The sequence below is a fragment of the Lepidochelys kempii genome, chromosome 8, assembly GCF_965140265.1.
Source record: "Lepidochelys kempii isolate rLepKem1 chromosome 8, rLepKem1.hap2, whole genome shotgun sequence".
NCBI classification, from domain to species: Eukaryota; Metazoa; Chordata; order Testudines; family Cheloniidae; genus Lepidochelys; species Lepidochelys kempii.
In genome coordinates, this window is record NC_133263.1 from 14595977 (window position 1) to 14622342 (window position 26366).

The window sequence follows — 26366 nt, forward strand, 5'->3', positions numbered from 1 at the left end:
CACCAATATCAGAAAAATCTGTGGGTATCCAAGTCTACCTTTATAATAATAAAAGAAAGGTGCATGGGGAAGATACTATTCTAAAAGCCTCTTACCATGGTATTTGAAGCAATCAGCATCTTTAGTAATCTATGGACTGAATCAATGGGATTGATAATCTAACCTGCAAATCAGGTGCATGCTCACCTTTGCACAGCCCAGGAGGAGGTGGGAAACAAGGAACCTTCTTCTGAAGCCATCAGGAAACACTTTTAGACTCCTCTCTTTCCCCTACACACAGGGCACATCAAATAATCTTGATGGGGCCAGCCTCTGCTGAAAAGTTGGTGGATGCCCCAAAAAGGGAACATCCACATAGCCTAATGGCTTAGAACTGCTCTACATACCCCACTCCCTGAACCCAGTTAAGTCCAAGGCACAAAAGAATCAATTTTGTAACTTAAAATAAGGACTTGTCAAGAACAAATCTAAGCCTTTACTATAGCTTATGCAATATAAAGTTTAAATTAACACAGAGGGGCTGCATGGTGTAGATTCCTGGATGAAATTAGAAGCATGTCATTCAGAGTTATGTCACTGTTTGTGTCAACAGTGGAGAACCATTCCAGGAGGCAGCAGAGGGGAAATCTCATAAAACAGTGACCTTGTTGGGTTTTGTGTTTTGGAAAGTATCAGGGAGGCTGGGCAGCCTTTAGAGTGTTAGTAGAGAAAAAACCCTCTATTTTGTTTCTAAAACCTACCTTTTAGAAAGTTCTGCTGGGAACATAAAAATTGATTCTGGACAGAATGTGGTCAAAAAAATTAATCCCAGAGCAAATTTTTACAGTATTAGAAAAGGAACTGAGCAGCACTCACTTCAACAATGAGTTATTGAATATGTGAATGCTTTACATTAGAGGTTTTTAAACTCCTCATTGTATGTACTAAAGAATGCAATCGAGCTAATTATCTCATTAAATAGGACTGAAGTGAATGCACAATGGGTTAAATGCACCATACCTGTGTTTAAATGCATAAGGCTAAAAAGCAATCCTCGGTTGATGGATTCATAAGGGGATGCTAGTAATATTAAGAATCAGTCTAATGTTAAAGAATTAGGCCATATAGGACAGCTGGCTAGCGTAGCAAAAAAGGTAGCTGTAATATTTGTTTAAGGAAATTAAAATGAATTCTGCTAAGTTGTGTAGCTGCTTTGTGGTATAGAAGAGTGGTGATAGGAAGACCACCAAATTAGTGTACTTATGACCTACTTATGTAGACTGAGACTTCCATTCCTTTTCTTTCTGGTTATTCTTTCCAGGTTTGTAAGTGGTTGCGAGTTTGGCTGTGGTTCTTTAAGAAACCTAGGATGTGCTCCCGTAGGCTAGGAATTTCTAAAGGAATCTAAGGTAGCCAGTACTCAAATCAGATTGAAAGTCAATGGAATGTGGGTACCTAATTACCTTTGACTCCTTCCAAATTAATCACCTTACTTTTGTTTTAGGCAAATACCACTCCCTCCCTGTCAAAACTGAACAATAGTATCTGGAAACCTATTGCAGAATTAGAAAATGCCTTAGATCAAAGGTAAAACAACTAGGCCCCCCATCTTGCAAACATGTACATTTTATGCATGTATTAAAATGAAAGCCTGTGAGTAGTTTCACAAAAGTCAGAGTATGGTATTAATAACCCTGCCTGGTCAATATGATTACTCGTGTGCTGAATTTTATGTACATGCATACTGCTTGCAGGATTGGAGCGCTAAAGCTTCAACTTGCAAACTCTTACGTGAGTAGCCTTTACTTAGTCCTATTGATAGACTTCAGTGGGATTACTTGCATGAGTAGGGGTTTCCATGGTCAGGCTCTAATATGGGATTTCATCTAGACCTTCAGTAGATATTTTTCCATATGGCAAGAACACCACGATAAACTAATTAGTCTCTGTTCAGAATGACCATATCAGATGCTGTAGAACAGGACTGAGGTACATATGCAAGCTGTCTACTTGGATCACATCAACACTAAGTTTCTCACTTTCATGATTATTCTTAACTAAAAAAATAATCAGGACTTCAGCACTACTTTTAAAGTTTTCATAATTTTCTTTATAAATATTAGCAAGTTGGCATATCAATCCAAATGTTTCTATTTAATACAATTTAATCACCCATCCCTCCATGCATATTCTTTCAATTAATTGAATATAGATTAATCGAATATATGGTGCACCTACAGAACACTGCCCGAGTTGAAATATCACTTATTTGTACAATTTTTTTTAAACAAATCATTAAGAACTTCCTGCAAGGCATGTGTGAACACGCTATTTCAAATGCCTCAACAACTGACATCTGTAGATAATGGACTACACTATACAATGCAGGTTACACTTCTGTGAGCCTCCTCTTCTATATTGTGATCATATACTTCTGCCCCTTACAGTGGGACCTTTAACTCTTTCATTTGACTCCTGAAGAAAACCAAAGAGCTCATCCATGGTCACTGTAGACCCAGTTTTTGGTACTTGTAATAACATCTGAAAAATAATGTAAGGGTAAAAGTTTATCATACATGTAAAAACTCTCTCTCTAGAATATATCAGTCTAAAATTCTTTAGTTAGTCTGTGGCATAACTGGTATGTATAGTCAGCCCTCTGCTGAGTGGTAGCAGGTACCAGGGCCTTACAGGTCAGCTTCCTGTTAGAGGAGAAATCAGCAATGCAAAGTTTGGGTATATTCTTAATACAACTTGTTTATTTTACATTATATACCCCAGCCCTTGACAGAGGTGGTCACGGCATGCCAGCAATCCCCTCTCAAAAATCTCAGCCAAAACAGATTCCCAGGAAGCAACTGTTTCAAGAGCTGACTAGTTAGAAAGATTAAGGAACAGAGCAAACTCACTTTTACTTCTTGCCACGGCTCCTCTAAAAAGAAATGTCAAAAAGTATTTCTTCAGAGAAAGAACAGTACTCTCACTAATGAGACCTTGTAAGACTATGTGCAACTGCGCCATCTGGTGACCCTCGGGATAACAGTATTTAAAATTTGTGCAGCTATTTGTTCTGCAGACATTTTCCCCCTAAAAGTTACAGATAAGGAGTACTGTCCTGATCCTGCTCTTATTAGTAAGTGGCTATTGTCTACATACAATAAAGTATTTCTCAGGGATTGCCAGTATATGCAGAAATGTATGTGCGTGACAATTCCATGGAAATGAATTTCAGGATATGGTTCTAGGAATTCTTTAGGTGTACCCATGTTTCTGATAGCTTAACAAGACAAATGCCTGAAAAGACATGCTTACAGAGAGTTAACAGTATTTTGAGTTTAATACCTTAAGTTTGCCTTTTACATACTTACCAGAGGACTGAACTTGGAACCATTCTGCACACAGAATACCCCAAATGAATTGACATCTACTCTACAGAACTATGATCAGATCCTCCACAAGTGAAATTTAAAGGGGGTGAAGGAGGATCACAGAAATAGATGAAGTGGAAGTAGAGCGTATACAGAGGGGAAAATATATGCAGAAAGAGGAACAAAAACAAATGGGATTTAAACATTTTTGTACAGCTATTAGAAATTTGACAGATTAAATACCAGTAGCATAAGTTTTTAGTAAATTAGTTTCACTTAATGCATTAAATGTAACAATTACGTAAAGTTAAATATCAGTCTCAAACTTTTAAGTTAATAGGAGCTCTTAAGTGCTCAGTACTTTTGAGAACCTAAGTTTAAACATTCAGTTCTCCAAGTCTTATGTACTGCACAGTACTTTCTCAAAAAGAAGAGTTTTCCAATGCAGTGTTTATAATTTGAAACATTTCAATAGAGGAGTTCTATAACATGCCAGAGCTACAATATGAAAAAACTGGATAATCCGTTCAAAATAATCCGGAAAGTAGGGTATTATGGGAAATGTACGTACGAGGCTCAATTCTACAAGCTACTGAACACACTGACCCCAATCCAGGAAAACTTAGGCACATGCTTAATTTTAAACATAAGCATATTTCCATTGAAATCAGTGCAGTTAGTCACACGTGGTTAATTTTAAGCATATGCTTAATGCCTTAATTTAAATGGGAATATTCTTATGCTTGATGGTAAGCATGTCTTTGCTGGGCTAGGGCCAGAGTTCTCAGTCCATTGCAGGATCAAGCCCACTGTAAGGTAGCCAAGAACCTCTAATTTCTACCACCTCCCCCCAGGAAGATTAAATGAGTTTATAATGGACGGTGGATATTTTAAAAAGATTTCATGAGTCTACTTGTGACCTGATCGGAATTTGATTTCCGATTTCAAGGTAAAGGCTACATGCAAACCCAGCCTACCATCTTGCTAACGCTTCTGCTATGAGAAAGAGCTCAAAAAACTAGAACAGCAAAGAAGCTCTGAATTCCCCTTCTGCTCATGAATAAGCATTTTGTAATACTTTATAAATATGTGTACATCTTGATTTAGAATTGGATCACATTATGTTTTACAAGTGTCCCATTATTCCTGAACCAATGTTTATTTTAGTTACTTACTACCAGTTATTTTGGAATAGGTTCTGCATTTTTCTAATGCCATTGTGCACAAGATGAAAAGAGAACACTCCCTTGTCACTGTACTCCTATATCTATACAGAGGAAAGAAGTACTTGTGGCACCTTAGAGACTAACCAATTTGAGCATGAGCTTTCAATATGCTCATTTTCAAAATGCTCAAATAAATTGGTTAGTCTCTAAGGTGCCACAAGTACTCCTTTTCTTTTTGCGAGTACAGACTAACACGGCTGTTACTCTGAAACCTGTCATTATACAGAGGAGTAGCTATTGATAATTTTGACACATTTTGAAAAGCACTTAACCTATATTCTAGATGATCTATGTATTCTTTTAATATGGTAAAATGTAAACAATATCTTTTGCATTAAAAACGCCCATGAGCCATTTTGTGCTAGTGTCTCGTCTCTGGGTTGAAGCTAAATAATGCCATAGTCTAAATGGCCAACTAGCTGTAAATAGTTTTTCTGAAAAAGTTCTTGAAAGAAATAACATTCTTAAAACTAGAAGAATGTCTTAAACTTAACTACTAAGTAGAGACATGCCATCCAGAGGCATGCTAAGAAATCTGCAAATGAAAAGTTTACAGTATTAGTGAGACCAATACTGGAATACTACATCCAGTTCTGGTGTTCATGTTTTAAACAGGATGTTGGAAAAATAGGGAAGGGAGCCACAAAAATTGTTTGTGGGCTGGAGAAAATGCCATAGAGGGGGAAACCATTCATCCTATCGGAAAGGATACCGAGAGGTGACTTGATTAGTGTCTAAGTACCTTCATGGTGAGAAAATACCAGTTACTTAAGAGCACTAATCTAGCAGGGAAAAGGCAAAACAAGAACCAGTGGCTGAAAGCTGAAGCCAGACAAATTCAAAGGAGAAATAAGGCACAAATATTTAACAGGGAGGGCAATTAACCATTGGAACAAACTATCAAGAGAAGTGGTGGATGCGCCATCTTGTAAAAGTCTTCAAATAAAGACTGGATGCCTTTCTGGAAGATCTGATTTATTCAAACAAGTTATAGGGCTCAACAAGATAACAACTGGGATGGAAGAGGAAGATGCAACAAAATGGGCAATGTTTAGCAGAAAACTAAAAGCCTCAGCTGGCCACTAGCCTAACCAATTCCAGGGTATGATTTGTCAGCATCATGGCAAAGGTGGGTTTTAAGGAAGGATTTAGAAAAGATATGGTGGCAGCTTCATAAATATTGACACAGAGTTTTATTCCCAACCATAGGGCAGCATGGGCCTAAAGTACAGAGGTACCTGAAGCATCAGAAAAGTGGGTAAGTGAGGCTGTTAGCATTTGCAAAACAAAGGTGTGGTAGAAGATCAATGCCTTGATAAGTTGTGTAGGTCCAATTTTAATACCTCCTTCCTGTCCTTTTGGGGGTGACCAAAAGGACCCATGTAATCTCTGTGGACAAGCAAATGCAGAAACTGCAACTATCTGTGGCCCTCACATGGAGGATAGGCTCCAGTTAGAGTTTCGGGAAATTTCTTGAACACGCTCCCTATAATGCACAGTGATTTCACTACACAAGTGTGAAAGGTGTTTCATTTGGGAAGCTCAATAAAATGACAGCTTTCCTCTTCGAATCTTACGGAGAACATCTATGCTTCTCTGTTGCACCACTTTATTATAATTTTTCCATCTCTCAGATGCAGGGGTGTGTGTTTTAAAGAAACTACAACTCCCATGCTCAAGCAAGTATTTCTATCATTTGCATATGAAACAATTTTCTATATTCTGTTACCTTCAGGTATTCCTTCAGGGGGATGCAATGTGTTTCTGTTTACTGGAGTTCGGTGAACCATGGAGACCCTAAGCCCTGGTGACGTTTTAATAATAGAGCAGATTTCTTTGTTTTTTGTATTTGATTTCTTGTTTTGTGTTTCTTTGTTATGCAGAGACTGAAAAGAAGAGTGAAGCAACTCCAGTTATATAACAGCTATTGGCATGTAAGTGATCTTCTCACACACCTTCTTTAAGGGAAGGTCTTGATATCAGAAGGAGTTTGTACAAAGAGGGAGGAATAGAGCCATTAGAGATCACAGATATCAAGGATATTACTACAGAATATTAAACTAAGATTACTCTTGTACATTTAATTAAATACTATAGCAACAGTTCTCAAAATATTCAAGACACTTTTAAAGTCAAGCATTTAAATATTTTTATCATTAAGTTCTAGTCAACTGTGTATATTATTATAATACTCTTAATGCATTCTATCATGAAACTATTAGGCTAGGGCTAAAAAAATATATATACATCTCAAGATTACAACCTGATAAATTTTTTCTTCTGAACTCAAAGATGAAGGAACAATTTCTTCTGAGTTTACATATGGACCCGTTGAATTTAGGAATAAGTCTTCACCAAAAGAGGCCTTGTGCACTGGTGACAAGTTAAACTACACCTCAACCAAAATATAAGCAATATCAGTAATATGTACTTAAAATTCAGCTGATTTACTGGTAAGGTAATAAACAAAACTAAATTCAAATTGGCTAGCTCCTAAATGAGAGATGGCCTGTATTGAGAGAACTCCCAAATCACTGAAGAGTCACCTTGGGTAAATCATTTAGGATATGTCTTACACTGCAGCTGGAAGGGAGTCTCCCAGCCCGGGTAGACAGACTTGCAATAGAGGGGCTCATGGTAGTGCACTGAAAACAACAGTGTGGATGTTGCGGCATTGAAAGAAGCTCAGGCTAGCCTTCTGGGCTCAAACCCACCCAATCCCCTGGGTCTGAGCGCAGGTGTCTAGCCCAAGCCTCAGCCAGTGCCACAACATCCTCGATGCTATTTTTAGCATGCTTGTGCAAGCAGTCTGTATCGGGGCTGGGTCTCCCTCCCAGCTGCAGTGTGGAAATCTTTATGCTCTGATTTAGTATCTGCACGTATAAAATGGGAATAATGTTAATATGTCTCACGTGGCTTGTTAGGGTTAATAAATTTGAGTATCCAAAGCAGGTTCAACAGAAAAAGCTTGATGTATTATAATCAACACACAATACTGGAGAGAGCCAGTACATCTTCCTTCTGAATAATTTGGTTCCATATTATGGAGTCTTCCTATTGAAGGAGCATCTCTCTCTAAAACTGTGCAGTTTGTTTTGTCTGAATTCATCTCATGTGTCCTGCACAAAGATAAAAACTAATGCATTAATCTAAGGAATTAAAGGTTTTTAAAATACAATTTAAATATAGGTGGCATTTGTTTTTAACAAACATTTTTGAAATATGTTGGTGCAAATAAAGCTGTAAGGTGTTCATTTAACTATATAAAATCATTTTAAAAATCAAACATTCAATTTTAACAAGTAGGTATTCTAAGAAACATCCAGTTGACTGGATTTGCTGCACAATAGTTTGTAACTTAAAAATGTGTCACAAATCAGGTAATTGCATGCATAAGTGAGGCGTACAAATTGTACATCTAATTTATTCCTAAACAGTCTCAATTTATAAAAAAGATCAACTTTAACTCAACTGTTTTACCATATTAAAAAAAGATAGTACCCAGTAGTGTTTTGTATGTTCATCTCACCTCTAATTCTTCTGGCTGAAAGTATGCTGTGCTTGTTAGCAATTGTCTATTTTTTTCTGCGATCAATACTTTAGAATTCATTTCCTATTTAGAAATACAAGAGCATGTAAACATCAAAAATACTCTTGGCAATTTCCTTCATTAGTAATTTGGGGTCTTATTCTATTCCCTTTGTACAAAATGGTATATTCTGGGATTCTATTAAAATTTTAAGAAACTGATCTAAAAGGTAAAGTTACAGTTTATCCTACATTCTTGTTACTTTTGTTCTTGTATTCTTTAAATGAAGGCATGGAATCAGTTTACTGCAGCATAAAGGGATGAGAGTTTACTCCTCAAGCCCACCCTCAGATGGATAGATTAGACACTTCTTCCCTGTCTAGTGGTCTGATAGCAATTATATCTCTTCCCTGTATTCTCCAAATCATTCTGAATTAGGAAACAAGATAGAAGATACTAGTTGTCAGTGACACTAACTAGTTTTGTCTCCAAAGCAATCCACTTCATATCCCCCCACAACTTTCAGAATTAATTTAGTTTAATGTATTTGCCCTTGAGGGAATCTGATCATTTTTAAAAATCCAGACTTGTGACTTATTTTGATTTTCTGCAGCCATACGAATTCCACTTCATATGAATTCTGCCATATTAATTCTGCAATCACTTACTGTGGAGGGTGAAAATCCTCTGAACATGTATTATTCAGGCTTTCAGTTTTGAGTAAGGCATAATTCAGAAAGTCTGATTTGTTTTGGAATTTAATAGTTGGAAGAGCCTAAACATACTGAAGAAAGAAGAAACATACAATACACAAAGTGATCCAAAAACCAGCATTCAGAGGCCCGAGGCTGATAAGTCATTTGTAGGGTCTCCCCCACACACATACTTTGTTTTTGTGACTCAAACTCAGTATGGAGGAAAGGGGGGAAGATAACAGAAAATGTGGAAATGGTGGAAGTGCTAACGACTTTTTTGTTTCAGTTTTCACCAAAAAGCTTAGTAGTGATCAGACATCTAACAGTGAAAGCCAGCAAAAATGAGGTAGGAACAGAGGCTAAAATAGGGGGAAAGTTAAAAATGACTTAGACAAGTTAGATGTCTTTTAGTCTGCAGGGCTTGAAGACATACATCCTAGAATACTCGAGGAGCTATGCAAACTATTAGTGGTTATCTTTGAAAGCTCATGGAAGATGGGAGAGATTCCAGAGGACTGGAAGAGGGCAACCATAGTACCAATCTATAAAAAGGGAATTAAGGACAATCTGGGGAATTACAGACCAGTCAGCTCAACTTCAGTATCCAGAAAGAAAATGGAGCAAATAATCAAGCAATCAATTTCTAGACACCTAGAAGATAACATGATAAGTAACAGTCAACATGGATTTGTCAAGAACAAATCATTTCAAACTACCCTAATAGCTTTCTTTGACAGGGTAACAAGCCTTGTGCATAGGGGGTCAGTGGTAGATGTAATAGATCTCGACTTTCATAAGGCTTTTGATACGGTCTCACATGACCTCCTAATAAATATAGCCTAGATGGAGTGGGTGCATGACTGGTTGGAAAACCATTTCCAGAGAGTAGTTATCAGTGGTTCACAGTCAAGCTGGAAGGGCATATTAAGTGGGGTCCTGGAGGGATAGGTCCTGGGTCCAGTTCTGTTCAATATCTTCATAAATGATTTGGGTAATGGAATAGAGTACACTTACAAAGTTTGTGGATGATACCAAGCTGTGAGCAGTTGCAAGTGCTTTGGAGGTTAGGATTCAAAATGATCTGCATGAACTGGAGATATGGTCTGAAGTAAATAGGATGAAATTCAATAAGGACAAATGCAAAGTATTCCATTTAGGAAGGAACAATTACATACATAACAAAATAGGAAGTGTCTTCCTAGGAGGGAGTACTGCAAAGAGGGATCTGGGGGTTGTAGTGCATCACAAGCTAAATAGGAGTCTCTAACACTGTCAAAAAAAGCAAACATTCTAGGAAGTATCATCAGCAAGAGTGTTGTAAACAAGATACAAGAAATAATTCCTCTACTCTACTCTGTGCTCATAAGGCCTCAGCTGCAGTATTGTGTCCAGTTCTAGGTGCCACATTTCAGGAATGATGTGGACAAATTAGAGAGTTCGGATGAGAGCCACAAAAATGATTAAAGGTCTAGAAAAACATGACTTGTGAGGAAAGATTGAAAAAATTGGTTTTAATATGGAGAAGAGAAGACTGAGGGAGGGGGACATAAAGGTTTTTAAGTACATAAAAGATTGTAACAAGGAGAAGGGTGAAAAATTGTTCTCCATAATCTGACAGGACAGGACAAGAAGCAATGGGCTTAAATTGCAGCAAGGGAGGTTTAGGTTAGACTTTAGGAAAAACTTCGTAAAAGTCAGGATAGTTAAGCACTGGAACAAATTGCCTGGAGAGGATGTGGAATCTCCATCACTGGAGATTTTAAGAACATGTTAGACAAACACCTGTCAGGAATGGTCTAATTATTACTTAGTCCTGCCTTGAGTGCAGAGAATGGGATTAGATGACCTACTGAGATTCCTTCCAGTCGTACACGTAAATGATTTTATGCACATTTTTTGCCTATTTCTTTTCAAAAGCCATGAAAAAGGTAGAGATCTGAGAAAGTGACCAACTATTTTTGCTGCCTCTCCTCAGGCTAAATTTTTCGAAGTTTCCCAAACTCTTTGCTGTGCTTTTTATGCTACAGATGTCTTCATGAAGCATGCAGAGTAGTGTTCATTCCCAGGGAAGTTCCCATTTCTTTTAGATTGTTTGTTTTATAGCTAAGGCTACGATTTTTCAGGGATATTTTTCGTAAAAACGTCATTGACAGGTCACGGGCAAAAAACAAAATCATGGAAGCTGTGACCTGTTCCTGACTTTTACTAAAAACATCCCTAACAAAATGGGGAGGGAGGAGGGTCCAGCATCCTGCCCCCATCCCACAGCAGCTGGAAGCTGTAGGGACCCCATTGTCTAGTAGCTGGGAGGGGTCCCCCTGCTGCCCTGCAGGACTGGAGCTGGGGGGTCCCCCCCACTTCCCTGCAGGGGGGCCTGCTAGCGATGGAGGCTGAGGAACTGCAGCGGGCCCGCTGCCCCCAAGCGGCTCCAGTGTCTGGGAGCTGCAGGGAGCCCATGGCCACTGAGCAGCTCTGGGGTTCCTCTGCTACCACTGCTGGCAACTGGGAGCTGCGGTGGGGCCCCAGCTACTTGGGGCAGCTCGGCAGTTCAGGGGTCGCCGGCGGCTGTGGCAGCTGGCCAGTTGCAGGACGTCCCACCACTGCGCGAGGGTCCCCTGCCGCTCGCGGAGGCTGATCAGTTGCGGGGCCCCCAGAGTCACTGAGGTCCCTGGAAGTCATGGAATTCCGTGACATAATCTTAGCCTTACTTATAGTGTCTGAGACAGACATGTTGCATGCAGCAGATTTGATTTGTTCCAAAGCATTACAGCACTGGCCTAACTCTTCTCCCATTGAATTCCACTCTAATTTCTACTGCTGCATAAGACACAATCCTCAAGGCCATACAACAGGCCTTCCCGCAGCTCCCATTGGCCAGGAACAGCAAACTGCGGCAACTGGGAGCTGCGGGCGGCCGTGCCTGTGGATGGTCAATGTAAACAAACTGTCTTGCGGCCCACAAGTGGATTACCCTGACAGGCTGCATGCGGCCCATGGGCCACAGGTTGCCCACCACTGGTCTAGACCAAGCTTTTTGTTAGAATTCCTAACTGTTGCACTACCAATGATCAAAGCACTAGTGTAGACCAGCTGCTGGAATCTTTACTACATACTCTAACACTACTCAGAGCAGGTGGTGAAGATGCCACTTGGCATTCTACACTAGCACTCCGTCCACTGTTAATGAAAGAATGGAGATGTTAACCAACCAGAAGATTAGTATACACAAGACCAAAATGAGTATAACATACTCTAACCAGATTCATTTTCAGCAATATAGGGCCTGATCCTGCTTGCCTTGTGCACTCAGGACACTTATGCATCAATGGGCGTTCTGGGTGTACAAGGAAGGCTGAAAATGGACTATGTAAATGTAAGCCTAACTTTCACTGCTTCAAAGTGAATATATACTCAGTTTGCCTGATACTTGTCATTTCGAGATTGCAGCTTTGTATCAACCTTCACAGCTTCCATCATTGCCCAGTGGAATTCTTTTATCTGTGGGAACTCCTCATTTTAAGCCTCCATGGGTAAACAGCACAGTAGAAATGCTTACCATCTCAATGTCTGGTTGTTTGGATGACAGCACTTCCGCTGTCAACTCATGTGATTTAGTTGAAATGCGTTCTGCAGGAGATGCAAGCTGATGGCATGAAGATGTCTCACTCATTAACAGACTGCTGAATTTTACTTTTTTTTGGCACTTCATGTTTTTAGGATTAGCAGTTTGGTTATCAAGCTATAATGAGATGAACAATTATATTTTGTATTATAAAGTGGACCCCCATTGTCACCATCTGAAGTGCCAGACAAAAGGATAGCACAATACATCGATTCTTAAGAGTCAGATTATTGCCTTATACCACACTCCTAGATCTAGTTAAGCACAGTTAAATTAATCAATGTAGGCAGTAGCACCTAGCCACCCAATCAGGGCTCTGTTGCGCTAGACACTGCGCGCGCGCACACACACACACACACACACACTCCCTACCTCAAAATGTACACAAATCTAGTATTACTTCCAGCCATGGTTCCAGAGTGACCCTCACTCGGTCTCTCCAGAGGCACCCCTTTTAAGTGATAGGCCAAGTGCCTACACTACTCTCAGAGCGGAATCCCATGACCTTTAGGTTGAGTCATCTGCTTACAACTCCTGTTTACCAACCATGTTTCCTCAGAAGGTCCAACTGGGCTTGGACCCTGCTTAGACTTCCCTTTTGGAGTTGTGAACAGTAGGTAGATGCAGTGACATGGAACAGTTTCTTCAAAACCAAGCATTATTTATCCATAGGAACATCGCAATCACAGTGAAAGGGGTTAAAACAAGGTATCTACATGCCTTATTGCCTGACCTAAGCTTAAGATTTCCCTCAAATTTGGGTAGGCCTACTTATCCTGCCTGCTCCCCCCTTTCTCTGGAAGCCAGCTTACAGTCTCTGCAGACTGTCTCTGCCTGTCAGCTTCAGGTCTGAGGCTTTTAACAGTGTCTACTTTCTAAAAGCCCTTACTCTGTCTCAAGATAGAGATGGTAATGTCTCCTTTGGATAGGCAAAGAACAACAAAAGGTTTTTACACCTGTATTGTCAGTTAAGCACCAGTAATCAGGGTGGTCTAAAGCCACTGTCTTTGGATTCTTGCAGATGTGCAAAAATTACCCAGGACTGAATTAATTCTTTGTACCCATGTAACAGTCAGCAAGCTAGAACACCTAAAAGATACAGCTATCTCCCAGGTTCTTTACACTTACCATTACCAAAGACCTGCAAAAATAATTGCCTTCAAAAACATTTAGGAAACACGGCCCATCAAGATATTACACTTTTTTTTAGTTCTCCTAGTGATATATGGGTGCTCAAATTACAACAAGGTATATTAATCATTAAAACCCTCACCTGTCTCTTTGGTCTTGCAGGTAATGAAGAGAATGTACTCCTTTTTATATCTGGAGTGTTTTCCATAGTAGACACAATTTTACACACTTGTTTTCCTGTGATGAAAACAATTGGTTTATTGGAGAAAAGGAGCATAGATGCTCTCCATCCCTACATTGTAAATTATCCCTTGAAAGAGAATCACAGATCATGCCACAATCCATATGCAGAGTTTGCTTCTCTTGCTCCCTGATTTTGCTCTGTTCCTGGTTCAGTCCTTGGTGGGAGAAGTTTAGAGTGCTTTTCCTGCTCGCCTGTCTCCCTACTGCTCCCTCTGCTGCTGCCCAACTTTGCACACAAACCACAGAGCAGAGAGCAAACACTATATAAGTCAGGAAGCAGCCTCTGATGGGGTCTGCCTGTGTTGATATTTTCAGCCCAAATTAACCAGAAAAAAATTAAGCAATTTTTTGGACCGTGGCCAAAACTGCAAAATTAGTTGGAATTCATTCAGAATTTGAGTTACCAGGAGCCACTCATGATATTAATAAGAGCCTTCACCTTCAAATACCACAAACAAAATAAAAAAACAAGACTCAAAATATAAGAATTAGCAGTCTAGTATCTGGCTAAATTAAACTTTTTTTTTTAATTATTGGGGAAGGGTAAGAAATTGCCTTTTTCATTGGACACTGTATGTGATTAACTGGTATACAGGGGGGTTTGGTTTCTCGTAAAAGTTGACTGTGTTCTGGATGAAACCTAGTTTTTACGGAAGGAGTTTTAACAAAGAGGTTCCTTCCCCCTCCCTTCTCCTGCTCATAGCAAGGCTCAGGTTTTGAGAGAGCTAATAGGTCAGGCACAAGCCTGGTTCTAACAGGGAGACCTGGGCTGTAAGTTTCATATAAAAGATAATGGAAGTTTCTATGGTTTTGGTTATAGATAGCAAGAGATTTGCTAACAGCAAATATAGTCAATGACCAGTGATGCGACACCAGATGGGGAGGGCTCTGAGTTACTACAGAAAATTCTTTCCCAGGTGTCTGGCTGGTGGGGCTTGCCCACATGCTCAGGGTCAGGAAGAATTTTCTTCTGAATCAGATTGGCAGAGACCCTGGCATGGGGTCACCTTCCTCTGAAGCATGGGGCACTGATCACTTGCAAATTTAAAGTAGTTTAATAGGTGGATTCTCTACAATTTTAAGTCTTTAAATCATGATTAGAGGACTTCAGTAACTCAACCAGAGGTTATGGATCTATTACAGGAGTAGGTGGGTGAGGTTCTGTGGTCTACAATGTGCAGACTGTCAGACTAGTTGATAATGATGGTCCCTTCTAATCTTAAAGTCTATTCCGTTTATTAAAAACAGAACATTTTACTTTTAATAGACCTTCTTAGCTGCTTTTCTGAGATTTAAGAACTATATAGTTCAGGTGTTTTTTTTTAAAAAGCACTTAACCTCAGTGGTACTTGTCTCTGCCAGATATTAAATACAGTGAAAAATAAAAGCAAGGAACTGCTTCTCACCTACCCCCTGCCAGTAAGACCAACAAGTCAAACCCCTTTCCCTACCAATATTAGCTATTATGAGCCCTTTCCTTCCAGTACACTCAGTCTTTATATTCCCTAAAATAATCCTTCCTGCATGCTGAGATCTCTCAGACCACACTGAAGTCACTGGCAGAGGAGATTAGGTGGCAAATTAATGTAAGCAGTTATCCAATTAACTGTGTTACCAAGACTTGCTGTCTCGAATAGCAATGTTCCTTATTGGTTTTCTGCAAGGTAGAGGGCTAGGCTGTCACTAGGTTGATAGGATCTAGTAAGACAGAATTCTTTGGGAATCAGTGTAACTGGTAGCAGACTCCAAATAAGTTTAAAGTGGAATAAAAAAATTTAATAGACTACTAATTTGCAAGTAGTACAACTATTTTAGGCCATGTTTTACCTGCTACAATTGTTGAAACATTCATCAATTCAGAAGAATCTTTATTGCATTTTGATGGTGACTCTCTGATAATAACAAATGAAAATTCTGTTATAAGTATCTTAAAATTTAGACAGCAAAATAATTACAGAAAACTAATTATAAGATAGCTCTAAACTTTCCTCTTCATTTTCATCAAAGCAGCTTAGGAGTTCAGTTACCTTTTTTTGTAATGTAATTTTTCCACACAAAATAGCTGACCAAATGATTCAAATACCTACAGTTTATCAAATCAAGTAGATTAAGAATATGAAGGGATTTTATAATTTAAAGACTGCAGAAAGCAAAAAGTAGTAACTAAAATCAAGTACTATATAGTGAAATATATCCAGAAGAATACCAAAAAATTTAGGTAGTGTGTAGTGGAGCCACTTAAAATCCAAGAAGTTTGCTTGTTTTAGTAGACATTTGTCTCAACCGTTCAAACACTTACTCACCCACTTATCTTAATTGATCAGTCCCACTTAAACCAGTGGGGCTGCTCAGACTGAAATCAAGCAGGTGCACAAGTATTTGTAGATCAGGTCATTAATTTGCATATACGGGACAAATTAAGGATATACGTGTGCTTTGTAGGTTTATTAAAAATTAAGTCAAATTCTCCGCTTTAAAGATTACCTCCCAAAGTACTGGTCTTGATGACCCTCTGATATGGTCTCTAAAAGACAAGAAAGTTTGAATTTAAAGATAGCTATGAAAGGTAGAGGATATCCTACTACATATTAATATTTATATAAAGTGTATTATAAACATGAACATTATCTTGAGGTGCTATTCACTATAGTGCAGAAGGGCCTTTCCAATGAATTAACTAAAGCATAGAGACTTACAAGGTCTTTCTAGAGTGAACTCTATTTAGTTTTAAATAAAGTGAAATAAGCATTTGAAATAATTTAATATAAAAAGAAGTCACCTAATATCTCTGAAAGATTTGAAAGCTGCAGCATCTTATCTATGGTCACTGCTTTGCTGGTGTCCAGGAGAGTAGAATTCTTATATTTGAGAAATTCCTCAGGATTGGAATTATTTCTGTCTGAACACAGAAGATATAGTTGGAAGTTGCCTTTCACTCTGTAGTTAATTCCTTTACCAAATGTATAATATAGACCTGTGATGTTTGAAAGATAAGTCCCTCATTTAGGGTGAAATGCATTGTGAGAGGTCCTCTGCCAGCTGTTGCAGCCAATCTCTTCCCTACATACCTTGCAAAAGCAAAAACCCATAATTTCCTTTGTTTTTTAATATAAATCACAGCTGAAATCTCTGATGCAATATAGTAGATCAGCGTACACTGCAAATGCAATTTTTATCCAATGATCTCGAAGCATTTAAAACATTAGGCCTAGACTGTCAAAAGGCACAATCTGTAGGCTTATTCTGGCCAATAGCACTTGAAGAACATGAATTCATGCCCACAAAAAAAGGTCAGACTTTTGAACATTTAAAGCTAAGGTCTGTGGAAAGGCAGAATGAGTCTAACTGGATAGTGAATACCAAGTATGATTAACAGTCCAACAAATTTTCTTTGCGCATCAAGGCAACATGCGGTGTCTATGATATAGGGAACAGGATGCACCAGAACTAGGGGGATCTTTCAGCATTTACATTGTGCTCCATGTTTAAATGTTCAGTGTCTTTATTTTGTTATCCAATACTGACACCCGTCAGAGAGGACATCCTTAAAGGAGTACATATACATAGAAAAGTAAAGTTTTGTTGCATATGTTAAATGCTTTTCTATTGTACGCAAGTTCAAAATATCTTTCCCTTTGATTGTTTTAAAATTCTAACTTTACCTGCTTTAGTCCCTAATTAAACATTATGAACTTTAAAATCAGCAGAGTCCTGTGGCACCTTATAGACTAACAGACATATTGGAGCATGAGCTTTCGTGGGTGAATACCCACTTGGTTGGATGCATGTAGTGGAAATTTCCATACCAGGTATCAGAGACTTCAAAGAGAAACTGCTGAGCTTCAGTTCATTTGCAAATTTGACACCATCAGCTCAGGATTAAACAAAGACTGATTTGGCTCGCCAACTACAAAAGCAGTTTCTCCTCCCTTGGTGTTCACACCTCAACTGCAAGAAGAGGGCCTCATCCTCCCTGATTGAACTAACCTAGTTATCCCTAGCCCAATTCTTGCTTGCATATTTATATCTGCCTCTGGAAATTTCCACTACATGCATCCAACCAAGTGGGTATTCACCCACGAAAGCTCATGCTCCAATACGTCTGTTAGTTTATAAGGCGCCACAGAATTCTTTGCTGCTTTTACAGATCCAGACCAAAACGGCTACCCCTCTGAAGCATGAACTTTAAAAGAAATCTGGGCTAGTTCCTGACCCTATTTTAATTGCTGTGCATTGCTCAGGCCACCCTATCCCAGACACATTTTGGGGGTGGATGGGGATGCGGCCAGAGCATGCTGTGCTCAGCTATCTCCAGCTAGTACTAAAGTCCCCAAGGAACCACTTCTGCCAGCCTTTAAAACTACTTCAAATTATGCATATGGCCAGTCAGCCCCTAGATTGGAGGATCAAGCCCCTGTAGATCCTGCAATGAGCACAGCCTGGCTCAATCCAGAGATCTGACCGAAGGAGTGAAAGATACAAATATTCAGATATAATAGTATAATTAACTATATCTATGCATCTTTCTACACCCATCATATCTTTCTACATCAGGCTGAAAATCCAATTTGAAAATTAAATTTTACCTAAACTATCTTCATCCCTGAATATTTCAGGTGATGGGCAACTATTCATGCTATCAGTAGACTCTGTACTGGAATCCATGTCCAAACAGCTCAGTAGAAAGGTAGAGACACCTGTAGGCAGAGTCATTCCTATAATTTAAGAGGAAAAAATGGTTGAAACATTGTCAATGGACCATCAGGTGAGGGTATAAATTCTGATCCTGCAATTGGCTAAATATCTTCAATTATTATGGGTAGTTTTAAAATACAACATTTTAACACAAAAGTGCAAAATAAAACCTGGCTTATCTTTATTCTTTAAAGGAAGTAGGTATCTCACTCATTTCATGCAAGATTCATTTTAAAAAATGACAAGGTTTGGGCTGCAAGATGCAGACAGATTTGTTTTGAACGTTAAAATCCATCAGACATGTGGCCATAAGCAGCTAGCAGCTTGTCATAAGAATGGTAAGGTCTTTTGGTATTTGGAGAAACTCTTGATGTGTGCATGAAGTTAGTTGTGGATCAACTCATCCATCCTCCTTCTCCAGAGAAAGAACCTCATAGGTTAGGGTCAACTTAAAGGGGACTCTTATACAAGCTCACACTGCAGCAGAGCTCCCTGTGTAGTCATATATACTGTCCTTTAAATGAGATACTAAATCTACAGTAGATCCCTTCTGGTAGGGGTCTAATGGAAGTCTAGGTAGAATCTGAATATTCCATGGCACTTTTCAACAAGTAGGGATAGCCCTGATTAACAGGCCTTCACTCAAAACTGTTCTTCTAGCCAAAGGACACAGATCTATTAGAGTAGCTAGGTAATCCTCCCAGTGACATTTTGGAGACTGGCACAGAGCTTAAACATGTTATCAATTATCCACCTAAAAACCTCTCTATATAATTAACTCCCAGAAGTAAGCTAGTTACACAAGAGACTCCATTCCCTTGGGTATAGCCAGAGCTGGTGCTAGGCATAAGCAGACTAAACTTTAAAAGAAATCTGGGCTAGATCCTGACCCTATTCCAATTGCTGTGCATTGCTCAGGCCACCCTATCCCAGACACATTTTGGGGGTGGATGGGGATGTGGCCAGAGCATGCTGTGCTCAGCATCTCCAGCTAGTACTAAAGTCCCCAAGGAACCACTTCTGCCAGCCTTTAAAACTACTTCAAATTATGCATATGGCCAGTCAGCTAAACAATTGCTTTTAGGGCCCCAAGTAGCTCAAGGGAGCCCCCTATTTGCTTCTTTTGCATTGGGGGATCAAAAATATTCCTGCTTAGGGTCCCCAGTGGGCTAGCACTGCCTCTGGGTCACATGGGACAGCATAATGGCTATCTGCTTAGATCATCCTGTTATATTCGGTTGGCCTTCTTTAGTACACTTAGAGACTCACCAAAAGGCATTATTCAAGTTCAAGGGTTAGAATTCTATCACTTTAGGTTTGTCTCCCATCATACTGTTGTCTGGGACACTTGACTACACCAGAGGTATAACTGAACTGAAGATTGCAACTGGAAAGATTAGGGAAAAATTAGACAAAAATAGTTGAGGATAGACCACTCTTCCACCTAAACCTCAGATAACTACAGCCAATCTTAAGAGGCCAAGTAATACTGATCATTAAAATGCCAAACGGTAACTAACAGGAATACATTCCTATATGCTCCTGGAAAGTTAAGAATACAGAGAAAGAGGGCTTTTCTGAGACGTGTCGATTTTGTAAGGAGAGTCCTCTTCATAAATGAAGGTAAAATATATTAGCCACTCAGAAGCACTTTGTAACAAAAGTTGACCAAACGCGCGTTGGAATCAACAGAAATAGAAACCCAACCTGGATTCAAACAGCGCGTACTTTCTGAATGTAATATGCAGTGCTGTAGCTATGTCAGACTCTGGATATTCAAGAGACAAGACGAGTGAGGGTAATATCTTTTATTGGGCCACCTTCTGTTGGTGAAAGACAAGCTTTCGAGGTCATATAGAGCTCTTTGTCAGGTCTGGAAAAGGTTCTCAAGCCCATCACAGCTAAATACAAGAGCAAAAAAATAGAAATGTGCTAACTACTTGTATTAAACTTGTCCAACGCCTGTTCTCACTTTCAGGTGACACTGTAAACAAGAAGCGGGCAGTATTATCTCCTGTAAATGTAAACAAACTTGTTTGTCTTAGCAATTGGTTGACTAAAAAGTAGGACTGAGTGGACTTGTAGGCTCTAAAGTTTTAGATGGTTTTGTTTTTGAGTGCAGTTATATAACAAAAAAATCTACATTTGTAAGTTGCACTTTCACGATAAAGAGCTTGTATTATGGTATTTGTATGAGGTGAATTGAAAAATACTGTTTTATCATTTTTACAATGCAAATATTTGCCATACAAATATAATACAACACTTGTACTCGCTGTTATAACTGAAATAAATATATTTGAAAATGTAGAAAAACATCTAAAAATATTTAATAAATTTCAATTGGTATTCTATTGTTGAACAGTGCGATTAAAACTGCGATTAACTGCGCTACTTTTTTTTTTTGAGTTAATCGTGTGAGTTAACTGATTTATCAACAGCCCTACTTTCTGAATGTAGGGCAGTCTGAGCTAGTACAGGAATAATGCAGAAGTCAAATCTAAAAGTTGTTCTGTAATAGCAATATTTATAGAATGGTCCTTTAATTCCAATTTTTAAAGTTGTATATATTCTATATATTAATAGCCTAAAATGTACTCACCTGAAGTAGTCTCAGTGTTTCTCAAACTTTCTTTACTTTCAGAGTTGATATGCAGAGATTCCTAAAATTAACAAGGGAAGATGCAGACGAAAATAGTAACAAATCTAGATTAAGAGATGTAATCAGATTTATTCTTTTATTATCAAGGATTCAAAAGAAAAGTTTTGAGAATGACAAATTTATGCAAAAAAGTTACTTAGGTTAACTGACAATTAAACCTGCCAGCACCACATAGCCAATATAGTTGTATCCTACTGTTTTGCATGTATCATTAGCAAAATTGCCATCCGACTTATTGTTCTGAATCTACTGTTAGTAAAAGTTGGCTTTATCCTAATTTTATTGCTTGGATAAAGCTTCAATTGAAGGCCTTCTGCAATCAAGGGAAGTTCTACATAAGCAAGAAGTGCAAGGCTAGTGCAAATATATGAAGCAAGAGAACACCACACACACCTTCTAGTTGACTTTTGCTTACAAGTAAAACTGATTTGCACAAATATGATGCCGATGCTGTGAAACGCACACAAGTAGTCTTATAGAACTCAAGGGGACTACTCACATCCATAAAGCTGAATGTTTGCATGATCAGGGCCCAGGTATCGAAGTAATTGATGGAAGGTAAATAAGGAACACCCAAATATAAATTTTACAGTAACATTTGAGGATAATCATTTTACAGTCAGAAGTGATGGGACTTAGTTTATAGGATGTGTTTGAACTAAAAAGGATTTTGTAGAAAAAGTGTGTTTTTTTGCTGTAATGACATTATCTAGCTATTATGTAGTACTTCTGATTTGTTAACGCCTTTATGAAGTGCTTTGAGATAAGTATTATCCCAGTTTTGCAGATGGAAAAACTGAGGCAGAATCCTGACATGACTTGACCAAGATCAGATAGCAGCTAGTAATAGTATTTCTGCATGTTTACCAGTTATATACCAGTTTTTGTTCTGGCAACCCACAGTGCAAAAAAAAGCTATAAAGCCAAGTTCAGCCCTAAACAAATGCATGTGACTGCCAATGACTTTGCAGTGAGTAATACTTTTGTAGAGAAGGGGAGAATTAAGCCTACAGCAGACAGGGACTCCATCCCTCCCACCGCTCCTCCCCCCCCAAAACTTACCTTCCACCAAATAGTACCAACCAATAAAAATTAAGATTTAGTAAAGGGGGGTGGAGTAGAAAATGTTCATACCCTCAACAGCATAGTGCTTTTTTCCCTGATGTCTTCATTTTCTTCCATACCTGTAATTTTCTCATCATTTAATTGATCACTATGTTTGGAAAAAGAACACAGCAAAATGAAGTTTGCACTTGCATTACATATGCTAAAATTTAGCTCATTCTACAATTTTTAAATTTAAAAGTTAAATTAGAGCTCATTCTATGGAAGTCCTTAAAAACAGCCTTTTAGACGGTGGTCAAATAGTTCAATAGATAACTGCTATCAGAATTTGGTAGGCATCTCTCCAACATTTATCAGACAGTTATGAATTTAGCACAAGCAGCTCTGAAGTTAAGTATTGTAACGGATAGTGGTATATTTGAATGTGTGTTACCACAGACCTCTGATCAGATGAACTGTTGTTTGTTTTGGTCACTTCAGAGTTTTCTTTGATTTTTGGTAAGGCTTTCCGATTGGGATTTCCGTTCACACCTACAGAAAAGAGAATATTTAAATTTAGAACTAAGACTACCATTAGCAAAACTATAAAATTAATCTATTATGGGCAGGGTCATAGAAGACAAATGACAAGTTAAAAATCTTATTTAGAGACAGTCATCGATCTTTAATATGTTTACAGTATTGGGGTAAAACTCTGAACGAGGATCCTACCTTGCTATTTCTCCGCAGGTGCTTTGTTTGCTCACATACTAATATAATGAGACAAATCATACCATCTGGCTTAAAGAAATACAGCAGGCTGTTCAGAGTATGACAAGTCTCACTGGGTGTGACCCTTTCACAGGAAAACAGAATCAAAATTTTTGGAAGGGACATTTTCTGTGGGGTTTGCAAAAGTTTTGAGTCCAACTAAATTTTAATAACTAACCCATTATAAACTCTGAATTTATAAATCAGAAGTCTTTTAAGTCTTTTTAACAGGGATTGGTTACCAATGAGAATGTTACATACATCCCTGATACTGAAAACTTAGAAAAATCAACACCACGCTTCATTGCTTGCATCCCAAACATTACAGTGCAATTTGACATAAGTCAATTTTATCACCAAGTTAGCTTTACATTGTGGATTTTGGGGATATAGGGATTTTTTGGGGGATGAGACTATTACAAAAAGCTAACAGCCAACATAAATCCTGAAAAATTAGACATTATAATTTCAGCATTAATAAGGTAAGATGTTATTTTCAGACACATGTAAGGTCATTCCTTAATGAATTCATCATTTTAAAGAGGGGTCCGAAGCTTCACCTCCATGCACATTTCTTCCTATTCACAAGGGAGAAAATAGAACTGAGACCAATCACTACATAGCACTCTGCAGCAGCCCCTGGCTGGGACTCCCTGGATTTTGGGATTGGACAGGATTCAGAGCCAAGAATCATCCCCTACTAAGCCCTTTCCCTCTGGATTTGTGTAGATGTTTACAGTTTATAAGCATATTAACTCTCTATGGGTCCTCTCCATGACTGCTATCAGCACCTATTCCATTGTACAAGGTGGCTCAGGCAACGGAAACAGCTCCTGCAAATAAGAGTGGGAACCAGCAGAACAGGGTCAAGGCAGAAACCAATCACAGGGTTTTAAAAGCTGCCTTTTAAAGAGAGTGTCTCCTTCTCAAATGAGTGAAACTTAATAATTCTTTTGTGGGAAATGAAACAGCTGATCTTGATAAATCATGATCTGTCCTCATATAAGCAACTCACACAAAGACCTCCAGTTTAAGTTCTATCTGTAGTCAGTGTCTGTACACAGATTTTTAAAGTCGCTAGACCCTTCCTGCCAAGTCTCAAAGGAGCCTCTCTTTTCTGAGGATTAGTATGAACTGTTTTTGAAGTGCCTCTCCTTGGTGATTAAGGGTTTTGTCATGTGTTTCAAGAAGGGTCACATCTTGGATGGCATAGGGAAACAAATTATGTCCCTCCATGGGAAATATCTATGAATAGTAAACAATTATTTAAATCAGTCTAGAAGAGCTATTGATTAAAGGAGAGAGCAAATCAAGACCGCTGGGTTCTATTCCCAGGTCCACCTCCACCTTGTGACCAAGTCACTGCATCCCCAGTTTCCCTATCTGCACAGTTTTATTAACTACGCTTTCCTACCTGTCAGATAACCCTCCCACAAACACACACTTGAAATGCACTGCCTCTTGCTGCTTGGCATACTCAAAACTCACAAAGACACCCTTTCTTCTCTACAGCCTACTGACCCTTGATGTTACATACATCAGAAGCACATGACCAGCAAGCTGTTTTTCCTTTTTAAATCCCAAGTAAAATCAACTTGTTTACATCAAACAGCAATTTAACAACATTTGGACTGTCTTAGGGACGATAAGGATGAGCCATTTTTATTCAACGTATATCTGACTGTTTTTTTTTTTAAGCACAGTACTTCAATGTGCATCTATATTTTGACAGGACTTGGGCCTACATTTTCCCTTTTCTTATTAGGTTAGAGTCATAACATGAAGGTTACATGACAAACAAGATGCAGCGGTGGCCAAGGAATGTACACAGCTGATATGTAGGCCACTCCTTGCACCTCTCAAACTATCAGAGCCTAAAACTGTTGGACCCAATATGGAAGCAAGACCCAGAATGGAGTGGTGAGAAATATGCCTTGAAATCCCACCTGTCAAGCAGGAGGGAAAATCAGTTATTGGCATTTAATGTTATCGAATGGAATGCACCCTGAAGAACAAGAAATCCATTATAGGATATAAAGGGGGACATCAGGGTTCCAAGACTTGAAGAGCATTCACTGTCTTGGTTTAGCCATCCTTTATTCTGGAAGTAAATTGTTTATATTTAAACAAGAACTCCAAAATGCACATAAAGTCAAATTGGATCTAGAGAGAGGCACATTGCCCTAATTAATGTGGGAAGGGTGAAAGGTAGCAGGTAATACCTCTTCCACAAGTTACACTGTAACACCACCACAAAGGGGCCTCAGTGTGGCTCTAGTGAGGATACATACAACCCCTCCCCACCATACTGCACTACCGGGATCTGGCATGTAAACATCTCTTAATAAGCTTATCCCTCAGCATCTTGATAAGCCCACCCAACCTCAAGCTATATTTTTGCCTATCACACATTGTAGTGGCAGTTAAACTTCTAATGTGCCCATGAATGTTAAAGCAAACTCAGAGGAGGTGACAAGACTGAGTAACAGTTACTACTTTGGGCATGCTGTAGCTCACAAAAGCTCATGCTCAAATAAATTGGTTAGTCTCTAAGGTACCACAAGTACTCCTTTTCTTTTTACTTTGGGCATGGGACTGGAAGAGGCGGCAGCAGGGCTGGAGGGTGCTGGCTTTTCTGCTGCCTTGGGGACCTGATAGCGCCACCCCAGGTAGGGGGGAGGAGCAGTACGCATTCTTCGGTCTCTGTCGGGCATAGGTACGCAGCCTGAACCACTCCATCTTCTTTTCTTTCTCCTCCCAGCAGTGCCTGCAAGCAAGTATGGGGCAGGGGGGAAGAGAATCAGAACAGTCAGGAGGAGCTTTATGGCATCCCCAAAACCTGCCCCAGGGGCAGGGGAACCCCCCTGCTCTTCCCCAAGCCATCCCCTTTACCCACCCCAGGGGCACTCCCCTTCCCTCCCCCAAGGCCATCCCCCTAGCCCACTTCAGGGACAGGGACAACCCCCTGACTCACCACAGGAGGGACAGCCCCCTCCCCTCAGGCCATATTCTACTCAGGCTCCCCTTCCCCCGGGGCAGGAGACGGGGTACCGCACACCTCCCACCCCAGCAACCACTCTCCCCCCGAGAGGGCTCCCACACACAGGACAAAACGCCCTCCGGCGGCCGTTGAAGAAAACGGAGCCGGGAAGCTCCTTTATAAGCAACGGTCGCTGCCCAATAGGCCAACGCGGCCCCCTCAGTCCCGCCCACAATGCGCCCCGCCCCCTCCCCCAGCTACCAATCCGCTTCCCGGCAAGTGCCACAGCCGGCCGGCGGGCCGTGCTCCGCCCACCTGCCGCCTCGCGCAGCCCCCGCTGCCGAGCCGAGCGCTCCAGCAATCTCCTTCTAGGCCCCGCCCCCTCCAACGACCCGTCTGCCTTAGATCCATCCCCCCCCAA

General features: G+C 39.6%; 1 protein-coding gene and 1 long non-coding RNA gene across 2 annotated transcripts; one reads left to right on the plus strand and one right to left on the minus strand.

Annotated features, from left to right (window-relative positions):
* Positions 1-2148: 2148 nt before the first annotated feature.
* On the minus strand, positions 2149-26116 carry MEIKIN (meiotic kinetochore factor). The gene is made up of 15 exons (XM_073355633.1): positions 25940-26116; positions 25548-25732; positions 22656-22746; positions 22285-22363; positions 21091-21151; positions 18380-18508; positions 16573-16767; positions 16278-16317; positions 15621-15685; positions 13693-13787; positions 12354-12536; positions 8103-8186; positions 6837-6962; positions 6303-6459; positions 2149-2520 (listed from the first exon to the last, which is right to left on the minus strand). Exons 2-15 carry the CDS (start codon positions 25702-25704, stop codon positions 2474-2476), a joined length of 1509 nt encoding a protein of 502 aa, XP_073211734.1. The 5' UTR covers positions 25705-25732; positions 25940-26116; the 3' UTR covers positions 2149-2473.
* Positions 5781-21219, plus strand: LOC140915633 (uncharacterized). Its single transcript, XR_012160223.1, has 3 exons — positions 5781-5831; positions 6457-6507; positions 21133-21219. It is a non-coding gene; the product is annotated as an uncharacterized lncRNA (long non-coding RNA).
* Positions 26117-26366: the final 250 nt, after the last annotated feature.

Coding starts and splice junctions, on each gene's coding strand:
- MEIKIN (XM_073355633.1), bottom strand. CDS start 25,704: ATGGAGTGGTTCAGGCTGCGTACCTATGCCCGACAGAGACCGAAGAAT. Junction 18,509..21,090: donor AAACACTGAGACTACTTCAG/GTGAGTACATTT, acceptor CTTAAATTATAG/GAATGACTCTGCCTACAGGT. Junction 16,768..18,379: donor CAGGGATGAAGATAGTTTAG/GTAAAATTTAAT, acceptor CAAACATCACAG/GTCTATATTATACATTTGGT.